At 44.2% G+C, this 19629-nt stretch overlaps 1 protein-coding gene across 1 annotated transcript; it reads left to right on the top strand.

Annotated features, from left to right (window-relative positions):
- Positions 1 to 4549: 4549 nt before the first annotated feature.
- Positions 4550 to 12638, top strand: LOC129693364 (probable G-protein coupled receptor 139). The gene is made up of 4 exons (XM_055630207.1): positions 4550 to 4619; positions 6398 to 7298; positions 10806 to 11028; positions 12633 to 12638. Exons 1-4 carry the CDS (start codon positions 4550 to 4552, stop codon positions 12636 to 12638), a joined length of 1200 nt encoding a protein of 399 aa, XP_055486182.1.
- The last annotated feature ends 6991 nt before the right edge of the window (positions 12639 to 19629 follow it).

The following is a 19629-nucleotide window of genomic DNA, read 5'->3' as shown; positions in this document are numbered from 1 at the left end:
TCGCTCCATAGATGCTGCTGCATCCGCTGAGTTTCTCCGGCATTTTTGTGTACCACCGGGTTGGAGATTAATTGGCTTCGTTAAACATTGTAAATTGGTATGGTATGGTATTTACTTAGAAACATAGAAACATAGAAAATAGGTGCAGGAGTAGGCCATTCGGCCCTTCGAGCCTGCACCGCCATTCAATATGATCATGGCTGATCATCCAACTCAGTATCCTGTTCCTGCCTTCTCTCCATACCCTCTGATCCCTTTAGCCACAAGGGCCACATCTAACTCCCTCTTAAATATAGCCAATGAACTGGCCTCAACTACCTTCTGCGGCAGAGAATTCCAGAGATTCACCACTCTCTGTGTGAAAAAATGTTTTCCTCATCTCGGTCCTAAAAGATTTCCCCCTTATCCTTAAACTATGACCCCCTGTTCTGTGCCGAGGTAAACTGAAATTCATGTTCATATGCCGTTCAATACACGTATCAATATACATGAGCACTTAGATACATATCAGAGAACCATCTCAGATATAGTCCAAGTGTAAACCAGTCGTACAAGCAGCGCCATTGTTCAGTCCCAGTAGTTGTAATTGTCCCTGGTGTGTAGAATAGTGCTACTGTGTGGGATGATCCGCGGGTAATCGGTGTTCTTAAGGATCCATTTCCGCGTAGTATCTCTAAGGTCTAAAATCTAATGTCTAAAGCTATCTTTTATTGAGGCAGCCCTTTCTGTTTTATGACTAAGTGCGCCCTCTAGCGATCGATTATGACAAACACCGAAGGTGGGATTTTGTTCGAGCCCGCGGCACATTTGCACCAGTGTGTATCGCATAGCACATATGTACAGGGCGGAATCGGAGAACAAGCCGTCACGTATCACGAACTCGCCCGTCTTTGTAGTTGTATTGAATGTAGCAGAGTATCGATCTGTGATGCCCTTCGCCCTGTATACGTTATATCCTATAACCTGAATCAGGTACTGCGGAGAATGTCCAAGGCACTGCTTGTACCAGTAAACAAATGGGAGGGAATCGCTGGTTTTCAGCAGGCACTTGAGTGTTACATCCGTTCCCTCTGCAAACGTGGTTTCTGCTTCGGTCTGTTCCACCGCATTTTGATGGCTCCAGTCTGAGTGAAAATAGAAATTGTCAGAATCACCATGATTGACAAGGCATCAGCATTATCTTTACATCGGCAGAAATCAGGCGACAGCATTCGTGGGAAGACAGGATTTTTACTGGGTGAAAATCCTTACTGAGAAGAGACATGAGAACAAAGATCGGGAGGCGGTGCTCGCACATTATGGGCACGATTCTGTAAGTAAACAATCTTTGAAACGCACGGTCGGACCAAATATGCTAACTGTAGAACCAGCTAACTTAACCAGCTCCGACCGGCTGCAGCCAGCTCGCAAAGATGAATGGAAGCAATGCTGCCAATGCGAATGAACCAAACGCGAAGTGGGCGGGGCGGTCACAACATGAAACGGGTTGGAGAAGGGCCACGCTACTCAGCTGCGTGGGCCTATGACTCGTAATAATGACATGGCCATTGAGTTGTGTCGGAAAAAAACTGCAGATACTAGTTTAAATCGAAGGTAGACACATAATGGAATAGCTCAGCGGGACAGGCAGCATCTCTGGAGAGAAGGAATGAGATTTGCTGTCTCGCAACACGAGAGACCCATGTTCCAGCCTGATATCAGGCGCTGGCTGTGTGGAGTTTGTACATTATACCTGTAACCACGTGGGTTTCCTTCGGGTTCTCCGGTTTCTTCCCACATCCCAAAGACGTACCGGTTTGTACGTTAATTGGCATCTGTAAATTGCTCAATGTGCGCTAGAGTGGACACCAAAGTAGAGGGGCATGGAACCAGTGTGAACGTGCGTTCGGGGATCGGCATGGACTCGGTGGACCGAAGTGCCCGTTTCCTTGCTGTATCTTCCAATCAATCAATCGCACTGAATCCTCAGTCTGATTCGATAATTTATAGACATACGCTTAATGATACCGAAGAGCGAACGTGGCAATATCAATTGATGATATATAAGTTATTGTTAACTGGTACGCGGAGTGTTGTCGTAAATGGTAATGATCAGCAATAAAATGTGCGTTGATTAGGGCTAAGATCAGGTGAATAGATCAGGGATATTGTTCAACAGTCACTCAAACAGGATCCATTATAACGCGTAAATGGCATTTTTTTAAACATTCGGGGTGAGAATACGTCCGTTATACGATCCTGCAAGTCACGATAATGCCTAACTTTCTATAATAGCTCACAATCAGGGCGTGCGAAGAACTCAGCGGGCCACAAAACAAGCGCGGAAGCAAAACAAGTATTGCGGTAGAGTTATTGAGTCACAGAATGAAACAGCGAGGAAAGAGGCCCTTCGGGCCTTCTTGCCCACAAAGACCAGCATGTCCCAACATGTCCCAGCTACACGAGTGCCACCTGCCCGCATTTGGTTTATATTCCAATCCAAATCTGTCCTGTCCGTATACCAGTCTAACTGTTTCTTAAACATTCGCATTGTCCCAACCTCAACTACCTCCTGTGACATTGGAATTTTCAAGGATCTGTGTAGTAGAACTGAAAAAAGGCAAATTCGTCCGTTAAGTTATAAATCCGTTTTATTCGCAAGAGAGAACAAAAACCGTCTAACAGCACAGCAGCGCACCTCTCTCTCTATCTGCTTCCGTCTGCGGCGCTGGTTGCAACCAAGCCCGTCGGTGAACCCTTTTCGTCAAGAACTACCTTATAGCTTACCGGCGCCTGACTTTATACAGGCCGAGATCATAGACACATAGAAATATAGAAAATAGGTGCAGGAGTAGGCCATTCGGCCCTTCGAGCCTGCACCGCCATTCAATATGATCACGGCTGATCATCCAACTCAGTATCCTGTACCTGCCTTCTCTCCATACCCCCTGATCCCTTTAGCCACAAGGGCCACATCTAACCCTCTCTTAAATATATACAATGAACTGGCTTCAACTACCTTCTGTGGCAGAGAATTCCAGAGCGAACCAGACGTTGACGTAACCGCCGGTAGGTCCTGGCCGATAGCGCTGCTCTAAAATTTAAATTACAACCAATGACAGGGGACTACATCCGAGCAAGCTCCCCCTTTGGAAACAAATCGCTATCAGCCGCAGACTTGGCGCGCCAAGGTAATACACACTGCGCTACAGACTTGGCGTGCAACGTTTTAAACAGAGCGCTGTCAGCTTAGCGCGCGAGTCTTTAAACATAACTCTGTTCCTAGATTCACCTAATCTGGGAAAGAGACTCTATGCATCTACCCGATCTATTCGTCTCATGGTTTGATGCACCTCTAAAAGATCACCCTCGTCCTGCTGCACCCCAAGGAAATAGTTCCAGCCTAGTCAACACGCCCCGATAAATTCCGATTAAAGTGCAATGGTCTCCTACTAAGCAGGTGGGAGGTCATAACCGTAGTCGAGCTGATAGAATTGTTCAGTTGCCTAATAACAGCTGGGATGAATCTGTCCCTGAATCTGGAGGTATGCGTTTTCAAACTGCTGTACTTCGTGCGTGATCAAATTGGGGAGAAAGGGGTGAGATTGGTCCTTGATTGTGTCCTTGGTCCTTGCCGGCGCATCCCGAAGTGTAGATGGGGTCAATGGAAGAGAGGCTGATTTAAATGATGGCCTGCTTGGTTAGAGCTGCTCGCAAACCAGGCTGCGATACACCTCGATAAGATGCTTTCAGCGGCGCAGCCCTCTGGGTTATTTATCAATGTTTTCTTTCCACATAACATAATGCAAAATAACCAATCCCTGAAAATCCCTTTTCAACCGCGTTCTGCCTAACCACTCCAACATGTTGTCAATCATTTTATCAGGCCTACGTCTATCCTTGGCAAAACCACACATCCGCCACGTTTTCTGTAAGTCTATAAATTGTGTTTCCGTCCCCTAAGTCTAACAAAACCGGTCATTTCTGCATGGATGTCCGTATATCCGCAGTCTGAAGAAGGGTTTCGGCCCGAAACGTCACCTATTTCCTTCGCTCCATAGATGCTGCTGCACCCGCTGAGTTTCTCCAGAATTTGTGTGTACCTTCGATCTTCCAGCATCTGCGGTTCCTTCTTGAACACAACAACTATTATGTCCCTTTGCCAAAATGTCATACAACCCGGTTTCCAAATCTCAATTCCGAATCTCAATTTCTTCAGTTTTGCTCCTCATGAAATATATATTTGTCAATCTCCTTCGACGATGTTCTATTTCGTAATCAGTTAAGAGACACGAACCTTAATCTATTATCTCACAAGGGACAATATTTCTACCTTGTCCGAAAAGAGATTTCCATCGCAAATGAGAGCCGTGTCACGTGTTTAATCATGCTGCTGGATTAAGTCACACGTGCGTGAAACGACTTAACTTGTTTATTCAGAAAATGTCAATTAACAATTCTGATGATGCAAGTTACCTACAGACGTTGAGATTGGTGCCGGGTATAAATAGTACATCATAAGTATTTTCAGTAGCTATTGGCACGTTATCAGCAGGTCTTTCCAAAGAAAATGCACGCGCCTGGAAATGCACCAATCTTTGCCGTGTATTACACGACTCTTGCGGCGTTTGGCTTGCCAGGTAAATCTTCCCAGTAAACGCATAGCGGAAACCGAAGTTAAACAGTGTTACATCCAGTTGCAGGTCCCTCGTTAGAACGGTTAGATACGTTTATATATTGTCACGTACAGTGAAAAGCTTTGTTAATTTGAAATTGTATTTTCCTTTCACCTGCCTTATTTTGTAATCGACGCCCAGATTCCCCAATCTTTGCTCGCGTTAACATTTTAATGGGTACAATCTAGTGCCTCAACACGGAGAATGCATTCACTTATACTATTCCGTTTTCAGATTGACATTCGTTCGAATATTTCTGCAGGTAACAAATGCAGGCATTGGAATATGCACTTATTTGAGTGGCAAAACATTGCCTATTCCCTTCGCTTCAGAGATGCTGCTGCACCCGCTGAGTTTCTCCAGCCTTTTTGTGTACCGCCATCGTATGCGGTCTTCGTGCTTTAAACGAATTTTCTGTATCAGACTTCGCATGTCCATGAAGGGAGGAACTGCAGATGCTAGTTTAAACCAAAGACTGGTACAAAAGGCTGGAGTAAGTTAGCCGGTCAGGCAACATCTCTGGAGAAAGGGAATATGTGACTTTTCCGGTCGAGACCCTTCTTCTCATTTTTAAAATAACAGTTTGTATTTGTTTTTGACAAAGCAGCTTCCATATGTTCCTTTTCCTGTATGACGTTAAACTGAAGCCGGTCCACTTATTTACGTCCAGAATCCGATGAGGTCATTACAAACCAAACGGGATAATTCTCTCCGGCAAAGCCAACCTCTCCCCACATCGAAAGGAAAGTAACTTAATCGGTATCAGTATTTGAGTTTAGTGCATTGTCGCGTTTACCGAGATGCAGGGAAACATTTACTGGTATTGATATATTATAGGTATATGTATATTATTGCCGTGTATGGAGATACAGTGGAATAATTTGTGATGCAATGATATGCAGGCAACTCATATCGTTCAAGTGTACAATAAATAGTTAGTGCTCAGGAAAACAAAATAGCAGAGTGCAGAATATAGTGTTGCATAGACAGAGAAAGTGCAAATAGAAAAGTGTCAGGATGACAATGGAGAACGCTTCAATGTTCGGGGCTGTTTGCAAGATCCCGGAGGTTGCAGGTGGTTGCCGGAGGTTGCAAGTAGTGGAAGCAGGTAGACTGACAAAAAACCTCCGGAAACCTCCGGGAACCGCACGGAAACATTGGGTGGGGCGCAAAGTCTCCAGATGTTTCCTAAGTGGGACAGGGGCATAGGTTTTTATCTTGTGCCTCGATAGGTCATGGCAAATGTAGGCAACTATTAGGTTGGTCTATTATCACCAGAGAATGTTATTCATGTTTGTCATTGGTTACCTGAGTCAGGTTCCACTGTTTGCTTTGGAATGTATGCATTTTCCTAATTTAATATTAATTACATGTTTTCTCCATTTCTTCCGTTCTAAACCATAAACATTTAAAACCAAATACTACTAAGTTAAGCTATGTGGCAACGTTTCCATTCGGTGTGGTCATTTTAACTGATAAACGGGTCAGGCAGCGTCTATGAAGGACGTGGAGGGGCGAAAGTCTCGTGTCAGGACTCTTCTTTCATCTGATTGTCGGGGGAAGAGGAAGCTGAAAAAGAGATGTGGGGGGGGGGGGGGCGGCGCAAAAAGCCTCGCGAGTATTATTTTTCAACCACAGCAAATTTCACCAGGATCGCATTTCGTTTCTACGTTCCGATAAAAACTGGGGACGCGGCCGGAATTATGATGAATAACTCCATCGTATTTTTGTTTGTTTCACAGCCAATATGGTGACGATCGTGATTCTCTCCCAGGGAAGATGCGGCCTTTCCAAATGCATTACTCGCTACCTGGTGTTCATGGCGGTGACGGATCTCCTGGTCATTCTCGCAGCCGTGATATTGACCCGGCTGCGACCAATTTATTTCCCGCTTAGTTTCTTGGCAACAAATCCCGCCTGCAGTGTCGTTATTGCAGTCAGCTGGGCTTGCAAAGACACGTCCGTCTGGCTAACTGTCGCGTTCACCTTCGATCGGTTCATCGCCATTTGCTGCCAGCGACTGAAACACGGTTATTGTACGGAGAAAACGGCGGCTGCAGTTATTGGAGTAATCTGCGCCCTTGTCTGTTTCAAAAACATACCGCTCTACTTTGTTTATGAGCCCGTGTATATTATCGATAAGGTGCCCTGGTATTGCAGCATAAAAGAAATCTATTATACTTCAACTTCCTGGCGAGTTTATGACTGGCTGCATCGTATATTAAACCCATGTCTCCCTTTCCTTCTGATTTTGTTACTTAACGCTCTGACAGTGAGACACATCTTGGCGGCCAGTGGAGCCCGCAAGAGGCTCCGGGCCCAGAGCAATGGAGACAACCAGAGAGATCCAGAGATGGAGAGCAGGAGGAAGTCCATCATTTTACTCTTCGCCATCTCGGGTAGTTTCCTGTTGCTGCGCCTGACGTTCGTTGTCAACTTTCTGTTTGTGCAGTTTTCGAGCAACAACTATGCCAACAGTTCCAATTCCACTGACCCGAGGTTTATTCTTCAAGAAAGCGGATATATGCTAGAGCTTCTCAGTTCCTGCACCAATTCGTGCATTTATGCGGGGACGCAGACCAAATTCAGAGAGCAGTTGAAAAATGCGGTCACATACCCTTTCAACTTGATTAAGAAAATCAAGTAAGTGGCAAGAAAATCAATGCCCGCCCCTACATTACATGGTAATTGTAAACATAAAAAATAAAGAGTTTACTTCCTTGTAACCGTATGCAGGCTGTTCATTCATAGAAACATAGAAAATACGTGCAGTCGGCCATTCAGCCCTTCCAGTCTGCACCACCATTCAATATGACCATGGCTGATCATCCAACTCAGTATCCTCTACCTGCCTTCTCCCCATACCCCCTGATCCCTTTAGCCACAACTCCCTCTTAAATATAGCCAATGAACCTCAACTACCTACTGTGGCAGAGAATTCCAGAGATTCAACACTCTCTGTGTGAAAAATATTTTTCTCATCTCGGTCCTAAAAGATTTCCCCCTTATCCTTAAACTGTGACCCCTTGTTCTGGACTTCATATATGATTGTCCGCTTTAGGTTAATGTGTGCTATCTGCAGTAAGCCTAATGATGATATAGCCTTGTGGCAATAATGCCGGGTACGAAATAAGCGTTAGACGCTGACAGTACACAATTCCAAAATAGAGTCGTCCTCGATTTCAGATTTGTCTGTGTGTTATTTGAGTATTATTCGTAAGAAACCATCTGTTGTCCATTGATAAGTTCCCTGAATTGACAGGTTCACTGACTCAGGGGGAAACTAAAGTTCCGCCGAATTGCTCGCGCTTGAGTTGCGTATTAAGATAAACGTAGCAAGCCAGTAGATTTCCCCGTTGGGAACTTTATTCGTCCAAGCTATGCTGGCGTTGATCCGATGAACAGCATAGAGCCAGCGCTGAACATTGACATCCGCGCCACCGCAAAGGCTCGCTTCAGGCAGAAACCCAGCATTAAATATAAGGCATTGACAATTTGGTTTGTAGAACGGGCTGGATGCATTCCATATCCTCTTCACCAGCGTGACTGGGTTATGCAGATTTATGCTCGGCGACACTAAAATGTTTAACAGCCTCTTTATAAAATAATGTCCAACGGTGTTGTGAAATAATGAACATCAAAGTAACTAATTTTCATCACGTCGCCCTGTTGACAAGTGTATGGTGTTAATACCGAAAATATTTGTAAATACGGTACACTGTCAGGACGTTGATAGAATCGTATATCCAAAAATAAACTGAACTCAGACTGAAACTCAATGATAAACGCGACCGAGACTCGAATCCTGGGCAGGTAGCGGTACCAATGCAGGTGTCCTAACATCCCCTGCCCCTCAATCCCCGTAGGCATGACAAACAGGACAGGAAACTGATTTGGTCCGCGGGATTTTAAATACCTAAACAACCTCGAGGCGAAATGGGTAATAAGACAATTAATTCCCGGCACAACGGTTAATTTTGTATTTAGCTGCGAAATTAGGTAAATAACTAATTATATACTTTAATTTCAGGCCATCCAAGTAAGATGTATCATATTTGTTTTCGAAAGCTTCAGTCTATAATAACTGAAAATTTCAATCAGTTCTCTTAATTTTTAAGAAAGTCATTGGCTTTTATGTCAATTGACTGTCCTCGATCACAGATTCTGTGTTAAGTCAATGGAAAAGCAATAGGGAACAAGATGCTAATTTCCTAGTATGAAAGTGACCTCGACTTTTTTAATACTGGAGATATGAAAGTGGATTGGGTATCAAATTAAAGTTATTTTTAAGCTTTATCTGATGGGATAAATTATAGGCTTGGTGTTTGAGAACTGAAAATGTTGTAACATCCTACAAATAGTCATTCGCCATCACTCAGTAAAATAGTCGTAATCCTCCTCTTTGTTTCTCTTTGTTTCCCCTCTGCACATAACTACATTGTAGGTGTAATTACGCCTAAGTCAGGATATTATAGCGATGTCTAACAATTTTAATATTTCAGTTTTTATTTGGCTGTACTTTTGTAGGTGGGATTTGATACGTTGTAGGGGTGTGTCTATTTCTAGAAGACACTAGAGCAGACTCATTGATTAGGTGTCAGTTGGGTCTCGGAAGGATGGTGAGAATACAGTTGTTTTACCACACACACATGACATGCTCACGACACGTACAAGTGGATGAGACTACATATTTTTATAGGAAGACATTTCATATGATTTATGTGACATGAATGGAACAGCGATTAAGAACGGGAAGTGACGGATTGTTTATTTGTTATGCACTACTTCAATGAAAGTCTAATTAATCAAGAAACAACGTTTGGAAGATTCGTTTTTACTATCTTAAATGTGTCGTGAGTGCGTAAAGTATACCTCCCAACCATTGCCGAGGAGTAATGGCTATCGATGTTTGAGAATGTCGTAAAACTGCCATTATGTGCATTATTGTCGATCTCATGTGTTTACCCTTGCACAATAATATCCCGCGAGTAGCATGGTTAAACCATGTTGTAGGCGCAAATGCATCAGAGCCACACCAGCCGGTATAATCCCTTCGGCCCAGTTAGCCCAAGTCGACAAAGATACCCCTTATAAGATAGTCGCATTTGCCTGTTTTCCCCCATATCCTTTCCTGTGCACCCCATTGTCCAAATCCGTTTGAAATGTTGTAGTCGTTGCCTCCACGACCTCCTCCCCTGGCAGGTCGGTCCATAAGCCCACCACAATCTGGGAGCAAAAATGCCGCCCAACTTCCTATTAAATCTCACCCTAAAACTATCCCTCCTTGTTTCGATTCCCCTACCCCGTAAAGCTTTGTCGATTCGCCCTGTCCCTTCCACTCGTGATTTTGTACATCACGTTTGGATCAACACTCAGCCGCCTGCACTGCATCGTGTAAAGTCGCAGTCTCCCCAATCTCTCCATGTAGCTCATGCCCTCGAGTCCTTGCAACATCCTCGTAAATCTATTCCACTCTCTTTCCATTGGGACACATTCAAGCTGCTCTTTCCCCTGTACTACACTGGTAATATTCTCAAATCAAAAATATATTTTTTTCTCTGCAGAGATGCTGCATGTCCTGGTGAGGTACTCCGGCATTTTGTTTCTACCTTCGATTTAAACCAGCATCTGCAGTTCTTTCCTACACATCAAATCATTTTAAATGCAGCCTGAATTTTACGGATGTTTGCAATGTTTTCCAAACGATGCGCGGATAGATATTCAACAAAGCTCTCTGACGTTTCTCCTGGGATCGTAGATCATGCTATTTACATTTCCGTTCCTTTTATTTGAATGATTGAATCATCAATCGATCAATGGACCAATCAATCAATCCATCAATCGACGATCGATCAATCAATGAATACTTTGTTGTCATGTGACAAGTCACTGTGAAAAGGTATGCAATAGTCGCCACATAAAGAGACGCCGCCAAAGTTACATCCACGCCAGGTCCCCCTTTGTTCTCTTACAACCCCCCCCCCCCACACACACACACACACACACACACACACACACACGCCGGGTCCTCCATTCTTCTCCGCCCCCCCCCCCCCCCCGCTTCACGGCGGTCCTGCCACGCCGGGTCCTCCTTCGTCATCCCCCAAGCAGCATCGTCCACATTCCCACGTGGTCCATCCTCGTGCACAGGCCGGCGCCCTCATCGAACGTCGCACCGACCTCTCGACTGTTGCCACCGGCCCAGGCCCCAGCCGCGGGTTCCGTCGACCCAGGCGGAGCAGGTCAGATTATTATTAAAATGAACGATTTCATCACTTACAATGTTATGTCAAACGTGTGGTTACATGTCCCCAGTCCCAGGCCCAGCCCTGTGGGCTACGTCTCGACGTATGTTATGTTGTACACTTCCAGTGTAAGTTGCACATTAAATTATGACTTGGAGGAAATTTATCAGGTTTGAATGCTGAGGTAAATGCGGACGGGTCGATCTCACTTTCTGCAGTAGTAGACGTTGACAGAGTGCATATTACACTGGGTAATGTCTCACACAATACATATTGCTCACGCTCTCTACACAATCATTTTTCGCGTTATAAAGCGAATAACCACAGATTCAGAAAATAACAAAATCAAACAGAAAATCAGATATAACCAGCAGGTTAATTTATGACTGTTACAAGCAGAGCATGAATTCCTTCAACGGTCTGGGCATTGAGTATAAAAAATTGCAAGTCATGTCTGAAGAAGGGTCTTGAAACGTCACCCATTCCTTCTCTCCAGAGTTGCTGCTTGTGCCGCTTGTTGTGTCTATGTTGGGGTATTGCGTGCAGTGCAGGCCGCCCCATTTCAGGAAAGAGAGGGAGGCTTAAGAGTGGGTGCAGGTGAGGTTTGCTAGAATGGACTAGAGGGTTTTAGCTACAAGAGTAGATTGGACCAATTTGGATTGGCATCTCTTGAACGTCGGTGGCTCGGGAGAGACCTGATAGGAGTAGAAAGGGCTGACAGTCAGAACCTTTTTCCCTGGGTGTAAATGTTAACGGCTATACAGCACAGCTTGAGGATGGGAGGGGCAATATTTATCAGAGATGGGGGGGTGGGGGTTAATACAGAGGACGGCGGGTGCCTGGAACGCGCTGCCAAGGGGCTGTTCGAGGCAAATCAGATAGTGACGTACAAGATGGTTGTAGATAGACACGTGGATATGCAAGGAAATGGGTATGGTTTCCAAATCTGAGGGAGGACATTATTGCCATAGTGCAGAGAAGGTTCACCAGACTGATTCCTGGGATTTCAGGACTTTCTTATGAAGAAAGATTGGATAGACTCGGCTTGTACTCGCTAAAATTTAGGAGATTGAGGGGGGATCTTATAGAAAGTTACAAAATTCTTAAGGGATTGGACAGGCTAGATGCAGGAAGATTGTTCCCGATGTTGGGGAAGTCCAGGACAAGGGGTCACAGCTTAAGGATAGAGGGGAAATCCTTTAGAACCGAGATGAGAAAAACATTTTTCACACAGAGAGTGGTGAATCTCTGGAACTCTCTGCCACAGAAGGTAGTTAATCGGCTATATTTAAGAAGGAGTTAGATGTGGCCCTTGTGGCTAGAGGGATCAGGGGATGTGGGGAGAAGGCAGGTACGGGATACTGAGTTGGATGATCAGCCATGATCATATTGAATGGCGGTGTAGGCTCGAACTACCGAATAGCATACTCCTGCACCTATTTTCTATGTTTCTATGTTTCTAGGAAAGTAGAGGTATGAATCACACGGAGAAAGAGGATGTGACTTTAACTTGGCATCTGAATACCCTCGTAACAGCATGAACAGGAAAGAAACTTCGAATTGTATATACTTTTATTTCAGATGTTTAGACCCTGAGATGTAAACTTGCATTGGTGTGCCCGCGAGGACGGGGTACATAGCATACATCACCAGCTCACGTTAACAATAAGGACGGAAAATAGAATATAGCTCTCAAGCTCCGTTTCACTGACAATCCTCATTGTTGTTTTAGAGATAAATGTGTTCAGTCTATTTTAACCGCTTGCGAATTAGATAGAAAGGATACTTAACCACTTCCTGCAGCTGCTCTCTAAACTTAGTCTGTGTCCCCCCGTAAATGCACGAGTTGGTGCAAGAACTTAGTATCTCCAGCATGTATCCACTTTCTTGGAGAATAAACCTGGGGTCGTTGGAATTGGAACGGGTTGCATAACCGCTGCTTGTAATTTGCACAAAGAGGAAGTTTGCGACGTAGGTCAATCGCAACAGCATAAAACTGCCCGAGATCGCCATGAGTAGAATGATCGACTTCCGCCGACTCTCCATTTCCGGGTCACTTTGTTTTCCACCGTTGGTCTGGGCCCGGAGCCTCTTGCGGGCTGCGCTGGCAGCTAGAATGTGTCTGACCGTCACAACATTGAGCAACAGAATTAGTAGGAACGGGAGGCATGGGTTCAAAACGCGGTGTAGACAATCGTACACTATCCATGCAATTGAAGTGTAGTATGAATCTTTTATGGTACAGAACCAGGGTATATTATCAATTATGTAGACTGGCTCATATATAAAATAAAATGGGGCGTTCTTCAAACAGCCTAACGCGCAGACCGTTGCAATAACACCCGCCGCGATTTTCTCAGTGCAATATATTAGTTTCAGTTTCTGACAGCAAATGGCGATGAACCGATCGAACGTGAAAGCGACCGTCAACCAGACGGAAGCGTCTTTTGAAATCCAGCTGAGGACAATAAGGACCTTGCAGGTCGGAATGGTAGACAGGACTGTGTTCGGGAAATAAATAGCCCGAAGCCGGCTTAGGATCACGGCGGTGATGATGACCAGGAAATCCATCACCGCCATGGATACCAGGTAGCGAGTGATACATTTGGAGAGGCCGCATCTTCCTTTGGATAGAATCGCAATCGTCACCAAATTCGCTGCAGAACAGAGGGAGAGACCGGGATATTAATATAACATATAACATATAACATATAACGTATAACATATAACAATTACAGCACGGAAACAGGCCATCTCGGCCCTTCTAGTCCGTGCCGAACACTTATTTTGCCCTAGTCCCATCTACCTGCACTCAGACCATAACCCTCCATTCCTTTCCCGTCCATATACCTATCCAATTTATTTGTAAATTATAAAATCGAAACTGCCTCCACCACTTCCACTGGAAGCTAATTCCTCACAGCTACCACGCTCCGAGTAAAGAAGTTCCCCCTCATGTTACCCCTAAACTTCTATCCCTTATTTCTCAAGTCATGTCCTCTTGTTTGAATCTCCCCTACTCTCAATGGGAAAAGCTTATCCACGTCAACTATGTCTATCCTTCTCATCATGTTAAATACCTCTATCAAGTCCCCCTTAGCCTCCTGCGCTCCAGAGAATAAAGACCTAACTTGTTCAATCTTTCTCTGTAAGCTAATTAATAATTAGCTTCGCCGCTAGAAAATGCAACGACTTCTAATATTGCTGTCAGATCCTGTCTATTCGACCATTGAATAGTGGCTGATCTATCTTTACTGCTCAAACTCATTCACCTGCCTTCTCCCCATAACCCTTGACACACTTACTATTCCGGATTGTGTCGACTTCCGTCTTAAATTCGCCCATTGACTTGAGCTGCACACAAACGACATAAAAATAATTCAAACTTCGCGCGTATAATCAACTAATTCTCTTCATGCGTGTGATACGAGACCCATTATCGCATATCGTGTAAGAATAATTTCATACATCAGCAGACAGTCCATGGAATGTAACCAGTTTACATGGAAACACATAATGAAGATAGATTGTTTTCTTGTAAAAAACTACCACCAGTGATGGGGTGTCGCGGATAAATCTGACAGAACGACTCCTTCGATGAAGGGCGTGGCGGTGGCCCAAGAGGTCTCGCAAACATGAACGTTGGCAAATGTTTCAAGATATTTTCTATCTCATGTTTCGTCGTCCAGTATATATCAGAGCTACAACCTGGAAAAAGCCCGTTCATCCCACCAATCACGCCAACCACCCGTTCACAATAGTTCAATGTTATCATACTTTACAATTCCAGCCAGTTTCTGAGTGGAAAATTGCAGCCTCTCAACTTCCAATTTCAAACACGACATCCTTTGCAGTAGAAGTTTCCACGTGGAGGGGGTGGGTTAATATCGTTACTAAAGCGAGTTAACAAACATTACTACAAAACCATTTGGTATACGGATAGGATTCATAGCCGAAATAAAGATCATGACTCTCTGCATTAATGCACCGATTTCAGAGTTCAGTTCGTGTAATTACGTCGCAATGCATGAGATAGGTACTGGGCTCGTGACAATAAAGCGCCTGAAAATGTATTGATTACAATAAGAACTACAATTCAAAAAAAGTTGTGATAATCAACAAGTCGGAGAGCTTGGTGAAATAGAGATCCAATCTGCTCTGGATAAGAAATGTATCAATACGATGCCGCATTTATGGTTTACATTAGACAGTCACAATATCTGTGATAGTTATCATATTTTAATCAAAGTACAAAATGAAAGAAATACACTAGAAAACAAAAAGAGCTGGAGTAACACAGCGGGTCGGGCAATAATCTTTGGTGAGTAAGGGAGAACGTATCGGCGACATTTTGGGTCGGGGCCCATCTTCAGACCTTCCTCCTGTCCTGCCACTTGTAAGAATGTCATCCCTTGCTCTCGAATACCGCCGCATCTGCTTCCACGCCGAAGCATTTCACTTCAGATTATCCAGAATGTCCTTTATTCAGTAAACGTAGCTCCCCATGCTGTCGCGGGTGGATCACTCACCCATGTGTCCTCTGTGCCCTTGTTCTGCTTATCGCATCCCTAACCCCACCCCACGAAGCTTACTGGGAGAAGTCTCTTAACGTAGAAACATAAAATATGTGCAGGAGTAGGCCACTCGGCCCTTCGAGCCTGCACCGCCATTCAATATGATCATGGCTGATCATCCAACTCAGTATCTTGTACCTGCCTTCTCTCCATACCCCCTGAAAACTTTAGCCACAAGGGCAACATCTAACTCCCTCTTAAATATAGCCAATTAACTCGCTTCAACAGAGAATTCCACAGATTCACCACTCTCTGTGTAAAAAATGTTGTTCTCATCTCGGTCCTAAAAGATTCCCCCTTATCCTTCAACTGTGACCCCTTGTTCTGGACTTCCCAACATCGGGAACAATCTTCCTGCATCTAGCTTGTCTAACCCCGTTAGAATTTTGTAAGTTTCTATAAGATCCTCCCTCAACCTTCTAAGTTCTAGCGACTACAAGCCGAGTCTATCCAGTCTTTCTTCATATGAAAGTGCTGACATCCCAGGTCTCATGGTCGATAAAAGGGTTCAGATACGTTGCCCATTCATTACCTCCACAGATGCTGCCGCCTAGCTAAATCACTCCGGTACTTTATGTTTTGCTGCAAGATTCCAGTATTTACAGCCCCTTGTGTCGCCAAAGAAAATATACAGGATAAAAGTAATTTCAAAAATAAACATTAGACGTAAAAACGTTTGAATGTGACGCGACGTTGAACGAAAAGTGCGTGCCTTGCACCAAACTGCGTGCATCAGAGAATATTTTTAAATCAGCCTTCAGAAACTGGTCAAGTAATATATAATGAAGTTAACATTGGGACCTAAAATAGTAAAGGGCCTGTCCCACTCAACGAGGTAATTCAAGAGCTCTTAAAACAATCAAACTCGTTGTAAGTACGTAGAATGTACGTAGCGGGTACGTCTGAGGTCGGGACGTCTCTTAGCAGCTCGTAACGCTAACGGCAGGTACTCGGGGAACGCGGTAACTCGTGAAGACATGTGAAGATTTTTCAACATGTTGAAAAATGTCCACGAGAGCCCCGAATACCTACGAGCGGCTGTTACCATAATTCTCCGAGTTCGAATCAGGTGAATCTCGGGAGAACTCTTGAATTACCTTGTAGTGTGGAACAGGCCCTAAAAATCGAAGGAATACACTTCGTCGTCGAAACACTCTGTAGGTAGCTGAAAAGAAATCATGAAAAAAATATATTGAACAATCAAAATACTCAGCAACGAACGGTTATACGTGTTTTGTCCGCGTTTAGTCTATTTTCACTCTTCACCTGGAACGCCGAAAGCAGCAAGGGCAGAATAATAAATAGCGAAGACAGGTCCATTCCCAGGCGCGTGCATAATCCGTTAGAACGACGTCCTGCTAAAATGCCGGTTGTGAAATTAATACTGCAGTACATCTCCTTATATTAGATGACGCCATTGAATCTAAAAATAGCTCAAACCATTAACATTGTTAGTTGCATTTTCTCGGAGAAAAACAAATTAGCTCACAAACTTACATGCTTCAATGAATTGTTTAAGAAAGAACTGCAGATGCTGGAAAATCGAAGGCAGACAAAAATGCTGGACAATCTCATAGAAACATAGACACATAGAAAATAGGTGCAGGAATAGGCTATTCGGCCCTTCGAGCCTGCACCGCCATTCGATATGATCGTGGCTAATCATCCGACTCAGTATCCCATCCCTGCCTTCTCTCCATACCCCCTGACCCCTTTAGCCACAAGGGCCACATCTAACTCCCTCTTAAATATAGACAATGAACTGGCCTCAACTACCTGCTGTGAAATCATCATTTCAAACCACACACTGGTCCATCAAGCAATTTCAATCGTATAAAGATCAATAGGGGAAAATAACTTTTCTTGTATCTGTGATGGCTGTTGCGATCAGGTGCTCAGCCAGGAAATAGAAAGATAATCAGGGAGACCTGTGTATATTTATGTATATTTCGAGATCACTAATTATTTTTGGGTGGAAGACAATGTTTCCCCTGTTCAGTGGTTAATAGGCACATCTGCATTATCCCGCCGTTCATTTCGCATGATATGAAGCTTGAAGTTAAATAATTTCCCATTACAAAAGATCGCGGCTGATTACGTATTCCAGTGCTACCCGTCACCTCCCCCTATCATAGAAACATAAACATATCAAATAGATGCAGGAGTAGGCCATTCGGCCCTTCGAGTCTGCACCGCCATTCAATATGATCATGGCTGATCATCCGACTCAGTATCCTATACCTGCCTTCTCTCCATACCCTCCTGATCCCTTTAGCCACAAGGGCCACATCTAACTCCCTCTTCAATATAGCCAATGAACTGGCCTCAACTACCTTCTGTGCAGAGAGTTCCAGAGATTCATCACTCTCTGTGTGAAAAATGTTTTTCTCATCTCGGTCCTAAAAGGTTTCCCCCTAATCCTTAAACTGTGACCCCTTGGTCTGGACTTCCCCAACATCGGGAACAATCTTACTGCATCTAGCCTGTCCAAACCCTTAAGAATTTTGTAAGTTTCTATAAGATCCCCCCTCAATCTTCTAAATTCTAGCGAGTACAAGCTGAGTCTATCCAGCCCTTCTTCATATCATTGGCGATATTGCGATTAGCAAACATCTTATTATCAGTTTTTAAGAAAACATCCTTTATTTGAATCAAACACCAGAACACCAAACACAGCCACTGGGTTTATTGCGCGACCCCCCTTCGCCACAGCCCTAACGGTATTACACAGGCCACTGGTGCAAGTTTTACCTCATTCCACTTTACATCTATTCCAGTTACCTTCCCTTCGTCCTGTTTCCAATAGCGCTAGGTTGGCGTTGTTCTGATGAAGGATCTTTTTTCCTGCATCATTAATCATGTTGCTATTTTTACCCGAGGACACATGATCTGCTGTATCTTTCCAGACACTCTGCCTAATATCGCTCCCGCAGAACCTGTAACACTGTTTAAATAAAACGTGATCCACGCCCCACATCTATTTGCATTTTCCTTACCTATGCTGCACGGGCGACAGTCACTGTTTTAAATGAACCCTGTCCTCATGAACCTAACGTGATTCCTTACTACAAATGGGGCCGTGACATCCTTCACAACACTCGTCCGTATTACCTGTCACTAATGGCACGACATTGGCTCCTTTAGCATTCCGTGCCATCCTACATAGAAACATAGAAACTTAGAAATTAGGTGCAGGCGGAGACCAAAACTGTACGCAATACTCCAGGTGTGGTCTCACCAAGACCCTGTACATCTGCAGTAGAACCTCCCTGCTCCTATACTCAAATTCGTTTGCTATGAATGCTAACATACCATTCGCTTTCTTCACTGCCTGCTGCACCTGCATGCCTACTTTCAATGACTGGTGTACCATGACACCCAGGTCTCGCTGCATCTCCCCTTTTCCTAATCGGCCACTAATCGGCCACCAATCGGCCACCAATCCTGCCTACATTTCACCGACGGCCATTGTATTACACGAAGCCACTCTTTATTAAGTAACACAAGGACACCAGATCCTGTTGCAAATCATGTTGCAATTAAACTCAGCCCAATCTCAGTTCACTTTACACCAGCCGCGAGCGGGAGAGGGGAACTGAAGAAAATCCACATTCGTCGGGAATGGTGTTAGGTAAAATGTTGGGACTGAATGCAGATAAATCCCAAGGATCTGATGTTCTGCATCCCAGATTATTCAAGGAGGTTGTCCTAGCATTAGTGGATGCATTGGTGATCATTTCTCAATGTTCTATAGACTCTGGATCAGTTCCCGTGGACTAGAGGATATTTAATGTAACCCCACAAAGGAGGGAGAGTGAAAGCACCGAATTATAGACCAGTTAGCCTGACATTGGTAGTGGGGAAATTGATTGTGTCGATCGTAACGATATAATAGCAGTTTATTTGAATAACAGTGACATGATGGGTCAAAGTCAGCATGGTTTTATGAAAAGGAAATCATGCTGGACTAATCTTCTGGATTTTTTTGAGGATGTAACAAGTGGAATGGACAAGGGAGAGCCAGTGGATGTGGTGTATCTGTGCGTTCAACAAGCCTTTGACAAGATCCCACACAAGAGATTAATCTTCAAAATTAGAGCACATGGTTTTAGGGATGAAGTATTGACATGAACAGAACTGGTTGGCAGACAGGAA

Source organism: Leucoraja erinacea, unplaced genomic scaffold (genome assembly GCF_028641065.1).
Source record: "Leucoraja erinacea ecotype New England unplaced genomic scaffold, Leri_hhj_1 Leri_269S, whole genome shotgun sequence".
NCBI classification, from domain to species: domain Eukaryota; kingdom Metazoa; phylum Chordata; class Chondrichthyes; order Rajiformes; family Rajidae; genus Leucoraja; species Leucoraja erinaceus.
This window is presented reverse-complemented; position numbering and strand designations above follow the sequence as displayed.

What these genes read in the sequence shown, in the direction of transcription:
- LOC129693364 (XM_055630207.1), top strand. Translation starts at nt 4,550, where the DNA reads ATGCACGCGCCTGGAAATGCACCAATCTTTGCCGTGTATTACACGACT. An exon ending in TGCGGCGTTTGGCTTGCCAG is followed by an intron (nt 4,620 to 6,397) that starts GTAAATCTTCCC and finishes TTTGTTTCACAG; the next exon opens with CCAATATGGTGACGATCGTG. An exon ending in AACTTGATTAAGAAAATCAA is followed by an intron (nt 7,299 to 10,805) that starts GTAAGTGGCAAG and finishes CCTCGTGCACAG; the next exon opens with GCCGGCGCCCTCATCGAACG.